Source organism: Poecilia reticulata, linkage group LG7 (genome assembly GCF_000633615.1).
Source record: "Poecilia reticulata strain Guanapo linkage group LG7, Guppy_female_1.0+MT, whole genome shotgun sequence".
NCBI lineage: Eukaryota > Metazoa > Chordata > Actinopteri > Cyprinodontiformes > Poeciliidae > Poecilia > Poecilia reticulata.
Window position 1 is genome coordinate 8365545 of NC_024337.1, and position 10018 is coordinate 8375562.

The 10018-nt window shown below is 37.0% G+C and overlaps 2 protein-coding genes across 2 annotated transcripts in view; one reads left to right on the plus strand and one right to left on the minus strand.

The window, feature by feature from the left end:
• ptpn11b (protein tyrosine phosphatase non-receptor type 11b) overlaps positions 1-10018 on the plus strand; it is a 90559-nt gene that overhangs the window by 77358 nt on the left and 3183 nt on the right. The gene's annotated exons all lie outside the window — the stretch shown is intronic.
• The window catches only part of LOC103467094 (DENN/MADD domain containing 2C), a 21678-nt gene continuing 18922 nt past the window's right edge, over positions 7263-10018 (minus strand). Inside the window, exons 15-16 of the mRNA XM_017305828.1 lie at positions 8024-8110; positions 7263-7948 (exon numbers count right to left, since the gene is read on the minus strand). Of these exons, the coding sequence (XP_017161317.1) occupies positions 7917-7948; positions 8024-8110 (119 nt within the window). The 3' untranslated portion in view covers positions 7263-7916. The remainder of the gene's footprint in view (positions 7949-8023; positions 8111-10018) is intronic.

Below are 10018 nucleotides of genomic sequence, written 5' to 3' on the forward strand. Positions count from 1 at the left end.
GGGGGGCGGTACCGCCCACGTTGAGAACCGCTATTCTAGATATTCAATATTGATCCTGATTACGTTTATTGTGATATATTGTTAATTTATTGTCCAATACCAAATTTTCTTAGATTACTGATGGGCTTGACAGGAAGTAGTTTCCCAAATCAAATTCTGCCCTGAGCCCCATAAAATCTGGGATCAGCCCTGCTGGGAATCCTAAAATCTGCAGATTAAAATGGAGCCTTTATTAGCGCCGTTTTCTCCAGATTACAGATTCAGACTGGCAGAGCAGCCACGGCATCGATACAGAAGACACAGAAATGCTGTCATGCTGCTGCCGTGCTTCGTGTGAGCTGCTTTGTAGGAGATGAGAATCCGTCCAGCGGCTAATTTCCATGCAGCAGTGATAAGCTAACAGGTGCTGCTGCTGAACTGTCTTCACACAGGAGCTGACAGCGACTGTTTCTGACCACCGCCAGCCACAGAGGCGACTCTCAGTGAGGCTGCTTTTCGAGTCAGCATCCCACAAGAATGATTAGAAAGTATTTCGGAAATATAAGCAGCTCATTATCAAATAAATGTGTTTGTCTTTCATGTTTTAATTTACTTATTTGGGTCCATGATAACGACTAATGCCTGTGTAGGGATAGTATGTCCGTTCAGTAACAGCTGCCTAACTGGCCTGGTTATTTAGTAACCCGAACACAAATACTGCTATATCACCTCGGCACGGTCATTTATTGGCCGTTCTGTTGTGCACACTCATGGGAACGACTGAGAAATGTGACTAAACGATAAGTGGTCTTGTTCCGCTTCCTTGAATGCATGAAAGTCGGCCCGACAGTAAAACATATCAAAGTTTAAGTAGGTGAGTTTCTGAAGCGGAGCGTTATCTTTCTGGGACGGTTTGGGTCGAGCCGGAGCACGTGGAGCTGTGGCCATAAAACAACACCATGTTTACCGTCTCCTTACTTGGACTGACAGAAAGATGATAGTTTCAGGGCACAAAGTGTGTGCTCTGTCCAGGAAGATAATAAACACAATGTTACATTTGTGTTAACGCTGAGCTTGTAGGAATCTTCTTGCTCGCTGTGTTTACTTTGCTACCCTGCAGTGTTGGCACATTTTGATCCGAGTTCTGATCATCAAACTTGATCTGAAAAGTGTGGAACGCGAAGAGCGCCTCAAACTTTTTCACATTTTCAACGTTTTCAGGTCTTTTATTATTCTTTTCAAACAAAAGTATTTAAAATGGGGTTCAGTGGAAAGACAACACTGAACAATTTCAGGTTGGATCAACAGAGTTCATCAGGAACTTTAGCATATTAAAACAATGTCAATTCAATCTGGAGAGACTCAGACAGAGAAAGAAAGCCATTAAAGAAAGTTTAATGACAAATAAACATTAAAGTCCTTTGGCGTTCAGGCCCCAGCCGGGGACGTCGAGCTGKAACTTCAATAAGCTCGATAAACATTCCTGATGCTGCATAGGAATGTAGACCCCTCAGGGCCTGAACTGGTGGCGGCGGTCGAAGAAGGATGTGGCCTGAGAGTCAGGAGCTGAAGGTGGAGATRGGGCGGAGGTGGGTTGATCGCAGCTGGTAAGCGGAGGAGGCCATTGGCCAGGAGGTCATTTTCAACTGGAGCTCAAACGATGATTGGCTGAAGCGAGACTTGATCCAACGCTGATAGGTTCAGGGAGAAGAGAGGGAGGCGCTGGTTGATTAGAGGCTAAAGAGTCTTCCATTGAATTTGCGCAGAAGCTTCATTTAAGCTTTTGTAAAAGCGTAATTGCAGTATTTTTGTAATGACATTTTTTTATTGATTTTCTGAGTATTATCACACATAAAGCAAAAACACAAACAGAAAAGGCTGGTAGGCGTATATGATAATATCTATGTAGCACTTTATACTGTATAAAATTACATCTGRCCTCTTTCACATATTTACYACTCTGACAGCACATTCAACCATTTTTATTTTGTATACTCTATTCTCAAATCTCTCTGGCATAAAAGTTTAATATTTGACAATTCATTACTCAAATTATAACTTAACAGCTTATAAAATTGAGAGGCAGTGTGTCAATCATGCGGCATCCTAATATACGTAGTTCAATATATCATTTTCTACAGTCTTTTAAAATTTTGAGGTAACACAATGTCTCATCTGTAGATATTTCCCAAAATTTTGTAATTGCAGTTTTGAATAATTACTGAGCTTACTGTGCTTTGTGCCAACATTTATTATAACATTATTTATTATAATTCATAAGAAATGTCGGCACAACTGAATTGTTTAACTCAATTCAGTTGAATTGAGTTAAAGAAAATGTTAAACATCCATGTGAAAGAGTGGGATTTGGAAAACAGACAGAAACCAGTAAAGAACATTTAAACCAGTCAGATTTTGCTGCCTTCCAGTCGTAGCTGGGAGCCAGTTACTCTCAGGCTCATATCTGGCCTGAGGGGAACACTTTCAGTTCAAGTTATAATTAGCATAGCTAGGCCATAAACATGGTTTGTAATAGTTCTTACAAACATCATTTTAAGATTTTTGCAAGAGCCTGTTTCAAGCAGCGCATTTAATTTGTTCAGTTTGTAGTTACAGGCGCTATGTAACATGGATTCTTAGTAAACTGGGAATGTTTTCACCTTTCTAGCAATAATGAAATGAACTGAGTTTGGCAAGACCTGAGTATAGCAATTACACAATGATTCAGGGCTTAAATGTAATTAAAATATAACAGCAAATGCCTATCGATCATAACATACAAACAACTACATTAGTAGAAAAACAAGAAAAACAAATATTCTCAATTGAGTGAATCCAGTGTGTTGGCTATGCTACTGGATGCAAAAAATGAAATGGATTTTTATATRTTAAATAAATATGGATAAGATCAATGAGTACTATATGTGAGATGCTTTTCTAAAAGTATCAGTACAGCTTCTTAGAGTAGGTCATTGCTGAATATAAACTCCTAACATCCATGAAATTATACAGCTTTAATTTAAAGGAGTGCAACAGAAAGATCTGCTTGATGTTTATATAATGCCAATTTGATTAAAAAAAGAGAAAAATAAAGCAATTTCAATTTACATTCAAACAAAAACATTATGAGTTAGGATTAAGTGAACATATCAAGATCTGTTAAGTTTGTAGGTCATATCTGCATCTGATTGTTGAGGTCAAAATTAAATCAAAAACTAAGCAGGTAAACACCAAGTATATTGGTTTACAAGCACACGAGGGACTACTTTATAGTTTACTGTAATCTTGTGGAGTCATTAACTTATCTTTATGGCTCACATGCAGTAAAAACATTCACGTTCTTCATCAACTAATCTTTGTCCGTGTGTAGTAATTTTGTTGCTTATCATTTGTGGAGGAAGAAGGAAATAAATCCCTTCATTACTCGTCTTATTGTTGTTCAGACACCAAACCAAGAAGTTACAGTCCAGTGGAGGAGGGGCTCACTCTTCTCAGAAACTATGATCTGGTTTGCAGCCAAGTTGTCCAAAAGGTTGTCATGACAACAATTTTCCATGACAAGCCTAATTCGCATGAGGTCTTGGAAAAGGATCTTTTTCACCATCACTGACCTTCCCTGTTTTGGCATGTTGAGATAATTTAATGCTGCAAAGCAAAGAGACTTATGGAGAATAATGTCAAAACGTCTGTTGACTCATTCACATGCTCTGAATGTGGCTAGAGGCAGCATTCATGGTAAATGCTCCAGTAGAGGAGTCCTTGTCTTTCGTCTCAACTTTCTCAGTATCACACAGATTAACGAGAACTGTTTAAGCTTTTTATATTTTTCTATGTGTACATTTTAGAAGTAAAAACATTACTCACTAAATATATTGTCAACATTTGGGTCAGGATCTGTTTTTGTTCTGTGTGAAAATATGAACAAGATGAGAAATCAGGGATTTACTGCTCAGCACAATACCTTCATTATTTGAGAAAATCTACAGGAATACTTCGTATTATTATTGTTTTGTTGTAAATGTATTTTTAGTTGAATAAAAAAATATTTAGCTAATAATGCAACTGCAGCTTAATTAGTAAATACTGATATACTGAAGTTCTTTCAATCTTAAAACAAAAAATTAAATAGATTTTAACTTTAAAAGGGGTTTATATATTAACRCTGACGTATAACTCCACGCATGCGCACAGTGCTGAAGGACGGAAAGACGATTCTTTAACATGTAGCGCTGCTGCGGTAGAACATGGTCAACTAAATCAAACCTGGAGATGAAGATATTATTCATTTAGTACCACAAAGTGAAGAATAACCTAAAACCAGTCTCGTTCTTCTCTTTTCTCACTTTGTGTCGGCTACGTTACGTCCAGAGCCGTTGCCATAGCAACTKACTGACAACACTGAACTTCCAGACTGAACTTTTGTCAAGACTCCATTTGTTCCTGCAAACAGCTTCTAATTTTCTTTATCAATTGAATTTGAATACTTTGAGAGTAGGGAGCATCTTTAATGTCTGCCCTTTAAATGACCTTCTGATGGTTGAGGTATGCTCATAAGACCATACCTCAGGGGGAAAACAAACCGTTTTCTTTCCCCTTTTTATTTTCAGACTGTTYGGAGAATAATTCTAGAGTTTTCTGCTCTTTCAATTTATGCTTCATTCTCCCTCTGAAAAGCTCTCTGACACATTTTTTTWAATATAATGAATCTAYTTAGAGAAGTATTGATTTCATAAAGTTCTGCAAACTATGTTTTAAAAAACATCTTTGTTCAGCAAATACAAAAACTCCAATATTCTATCAGTCTGTCAACAAAGCCACTCCTCTGTGTCTTCTTATGACTGAAGGTCATATTTATATTGCTGTGCAGCAGAATAGAGCATTATTCTTGTGTTTTTACACTATCTGAGGTTCTCATCTACCTTTGGATCAGTCCTTTTGCTTCTTTCTCCTCCGAGCCTCAGTTTGAGCTTCATGTGSCCTTCATGTGTTTTTATTGCATATACACAGTACAGACAAAGCAACAATGCTACCAGCTGCAACACTCTGTAGCCCATACTGGTTTTGACTGGGAAATGTGTGATGAGGTTTGGTCCTGTTGAGGTGTTCAAATGAGATCAGACTCAGAAGATAATTCAGGTGTTTTCACACCTTCCAGGGTATCAAAATGGCAACATTTAATCATTATTTTCAGCTGGTGCATCTATGGAGGACTAAAACTGACATAATTAAAAATAAAAGCAGAAAAATTTGTTTTCCTTCTCCTCATACATGTGTTTCAACAAGAAACATTGCCAAAAAGATGTTGAAAGAGGGTAAGTTGAGTTTTTTCTAAAAAGGTATATAAAAAATTAGGGCAAGGAGACGGGATGATATCAAAATGGGTAGGGTAAGATGTAAAAAAAATTGTCTTTAAAATTTATGATTTTCTCAAAAACAAAAAAAATTGAGAACATTTTTGACTTCTCAAAACTGAAGTTTATTTGTCAAGATGTATTTTTTTTCTAAAAGTTTTCTGAGTTTGAATATCAATCATGCATAGAAAGGTTAAAATTTCAATATTTTTTTAAAATTCCTGTACACTTCTTTTATAAATAGATAATAGAGACTTGATTAGGTGATAGCTGCTGTAAGGTTTCCTGCTTGTGCATTTGTACTAAGAAGGTGAGATATAAAGGCCGTTGTATATAAAATTGATTATTATCATTATGAAGTATCTTAGAATATCCTTTTCTTGCTACAAAGTATWACAACCTTTGGATTTCTATGAAAAGGTCTAATGAGTCTACAAATAAAATCCATATGTAAATTTYTTTGAAAGAGAGAAAAAGTAAATTTTTGGGGTCTTTTCAAGATTGAATAGTGTTACAGTTGCTCCTGGTAAGACTCTCTGACTAGGAGCAACTAAGACTTTATTGTGTGTTTGAGACACAAAAACATGTAAAATCTTCCAGCTTCCTCATGCTGGACAGCAGCTCATTCCTTCAGCCTGTTTCCTTTAACCAGCAGCTTCAAACATCAACTWTCTTGATGCTCTGTGGATTTTCCCACCATCATGGAACAGTGTGATTATGAACTGGGTCAAAGGTCACAGTTTTGGATCGTTGGGCTGAAACTCCCCAGTTAACCTGTGGTTAAGTCTAATTAAAATATCAAAATTGTTTAATGATAAAACAAGAAGAGGTCATAATAATAGCAGTAACGAGAAATATGACAAAAAATGTCAAACAATTTTCCAGATGTCACAATCTGTTGGAAGAAGCTGCATGTGGGAAAAACAGAATCTGTTCTTATGCGGACAGAAACATAAAGTTTCTGAAGATATTATTCCCGATATCTTCAGTAAACGCATAAAGAGCCAGCGCCCTCGTGTGGTCATTAATATTTACTGCATTGCCTGGATGCTGCACAGCATGAAAATTGCATCTGAAAACATCTCAAGTTTTATTAGCATCTCCATGAAACTCAGCAAAACGAGTTAGTCAATTTTAGGATGAATATCTCAAACTCGGGAAAAAAATGGCTGAATAGCAATTCTGTAGGTGAGAAAACAATCTTGGAACCAGYAGAGGATATGTTTTGTAATTTGCTCAATCAGCTGTAACCGTTTTAGAGAGAAAAAAATCTATCAGCCAGGAAAAATACTGCATCACCTTCAAAGATCAGGCGACAATTATGCTGTCCAAAGCTTTTGCACCACAGGCCAAAATTTGCAAGTTAAAAAACAAAATGGCCCCTGAGTGTGTTTAACTAATAAACACTGAAGAAAATCATGTTAGTACTTTGAGAAAAGTAGTAACATTTTGGCCTTAACAGAAAGGTGTCCAGTTATTGTTTTTACTTTTTGGTCTGAATATTTTCTATCCTGTTAGAAAATGTTTTTTGTCTATTCTAATRAAAACACCTCTCTTCTAAGACCCTCACTGTATCCAGCTAATTTTAATAAATGGGTGTCCGGATTTGTTACAGACCAAAAAGTAATTGAATATTTATTTTTAAMTAAAAACAAGGTTAGCGGAGTAAAAATACTTTGTGTTGCACCTAAAACCTTTCATTTCAGAATATGTAAATGTGTAAAAATTACAAGTGTCCATCGGCTCCACTTTCAGGAAGGTTGGATTTTTATCACACTTTGGGGCCGCAAGTGGCCCCCAGGCCGCAGTTTGGACAGCCCTGAACTACAACAAATAAACCCTAATGAATTTACATGCACACAGGTACAAATGTGTTAAGTTCTGTAGGGTCACTGCAAATATACTGATTTAAGATTTAAGAACACGCCCAGCTTTATAAAAAAACATTTTACTAAYACTGTACAACAGTCTTGAACATGTGCAAAATGTAAAAAAAAAAAAAGAAAAATACGTTCATTTGAAGAAATTCAAGGACAGCAGGTACAAAACCAAACATTAAATTCACATAGTAAACGTTGCGAGAGTCGAGACCCTTCAGTTGGATCTCAAATGTAAATTATTAGAGAAAAATCAAGCAGAAAAATTTTAGTTTTAAGTAGAAAGAAAAGCAAGAATAACGGATTGTACTTAAAAGAGAATAAAATCCTCCAGGTTGGAACCACACACRTCATTCACAATTTTAAAGTACTTACAGGACTGATAAGTTACATGTTCCTGACTGGAAGTTCAAAGTAAATAGTTTCCATTAAAATGGAGCTCATAATCACAACCACAGGTTGGAGCGTTGTTGGACTCTCACCGCCTGGCTCTCATTGAGCGGCTCCGAGGAGGAGACGGACAGTAAAGTGTTTCCAGTTCCGAGTTCTGATCCGAGGTGAAGTGTGTGTGGTGCCATCGGACATGCAGGTTCCCAACCCGGCATGAAGACTTTCCACATATGGTTCCTTGAGCCAGCCAGCAGAAACGCTTGCTCTGGTTTTAAACCTGGAGTCTCTCCTCTGGTGAGTGATTACTGAATGTTTTCTGTCATTTCATCTGGAGCAGCTTCATCTTGTTTCCTAACAAAGCAGGAACAGGAAGGGTTAACTTTGATGAAGTCTGTGAGAGTGAATGTTTCAGAGAGCAACACGAACCCAGTCCTTTGAGAAACTTGTTCACGCCACTCGGCTCGGGTTCTAGACACGAATCCAGATACTCGGCCACTCTGGACTCATAGAGCCCTGGGAGGAGAGCCAGGACAGAGAGGTTAGCCAATCAGAGAYAAACATCAGCTGATAGACCACATCAACTAAGGGCAAATATGTTCACAYGTTCTCTCAAACTGCTGCACAATTAAAGTTTTAAAGGTAGTTTAACTAAAATTTTCAAACAGGTTTAAAACATGGTGACCCTCAGAAGGAAAAAGCTGGATTTTATTTTCAGGTGTTAGAGTAACACAGAGAATCCAAATGAAAGCCACACTTTTMAGATTTTTATTTTATTGTTTTAAATGAAAATACTGTATTATTTTCTAGGGTTGAAACCGCTAATCAAATTAATCATGATGAAAAGATTATTGAAATAATCCTCAACTAATCTGGTGATCGATTAATTGTTAACTGGAGTAAATAGATTCAGAAAAAAGCTGGAAGAACAAAATACTCAGAGCCGTAATTAAGCCAAAACTGTTTAAAAGTCAATGCAGTTTGTATTTAAGATATAAATAAAAATCTGTAAATATGTTCTGCCCAGAAGGCTCACACTTTTATCTTCACCTGGTTCAAATGATGTAATAAATAAAATGTTATTAAATGGTTCATGTTAAGTTCAGCAGAAATGTCTTAAATTTCACATGTTGATGTAAGAAATATATTTTATCTGCAGATGCATCCTGCTACAAATGATCAATCATAAACAAAAAGAATGCTGTGTTGTTGCATTTTAAGCAATAAAATGTTTCATTTGTCATTAAAAAGGACTTAAATTATTTCTTTATATCTATCTTTTAATGCATAATAATATTACATAAAATAAGCTTGACCCGAGATAGAAAATCTGCACCTAATTTCTTTATTGGATTAGCTGATCAACCAAAATAATTTTWAATTTTTACTAAAATAGTCATTAGTTATAGCCTTATTATTTTCCTTTATTTATGATGATCTGTCACATAAAGTTTCAGGAAAATGCAGTGAAGTTTGTGTCTGTAACGGGACAAAATGYGGGGAAAAGAAAACAAAGGGTGAGAATACTTTTACAGGAGACAGTAATGACCTGAGAATGAAAATATTAGGGATCCTCCGATCAGGTTTTCTGCTGCCGATTCTGAGGGATCGATTACTGCCGGTCACCGATCTTTGGCCATCACCTGGATTGGCTGTTCATTTTTTGTGTTATGTATAAATGCTACTATGCRATCTGGCAAAATGGAAAAAATTATCTGGTAATAAATTCACCTAATTTATACATAAAGATGMAAWATATTTGCAGGCACAATACAGCAGCTATTCAGTCAGAAGGACAAGTGAAAAACCTGCAGTCAGTAAAACAATATTTAACAGTAAGGCTCTCAGCACCATAAATTATACATGAGTCAAATAAATCTCAAAACACTGTCGAAATCAAATAACGTCAAGTAAAAAAGAAACATTCATTCAAAGTCAAATGCAGGTTGCATGAAAATAAACAATCCTTAATTACAAAATCAAAACTTCCTGTGAAGCATGGCCAGCTGATTAATGCTGGTCCTGTTGGGTGGGTTCTGACCGAGCTGAGTAATTCTGTAGAACACATGGAGGAGGCAGACGACGTCAACTATTTTTCCAGAGATTATCTGTCTTATGTTAGAACATAGAGAAAGTTTTAATACATACAAACTCTTCTCTTTTTGTTTAAGTTACATGCTGCAGCTTTAAGCAGACATTCGGTGCGAGTGTGAACTGCAAGTGGAGCAGAAACGGTGTTACGTCAATCCACGTTTCCCCATCAGATACGGTTCCTCCTGCGTCCTCCTGCCGCTCCGCCCCGCCCACGCGGCAAAATATGCGCGTGCTCGTGTAGAGCACTGAGAAAGCACGCGCGTAACAAGCACACGCTTTTTCGGCGCGCTTATCTGGGGAACTACGGACACCGTGAAAGCTCATTGTCTG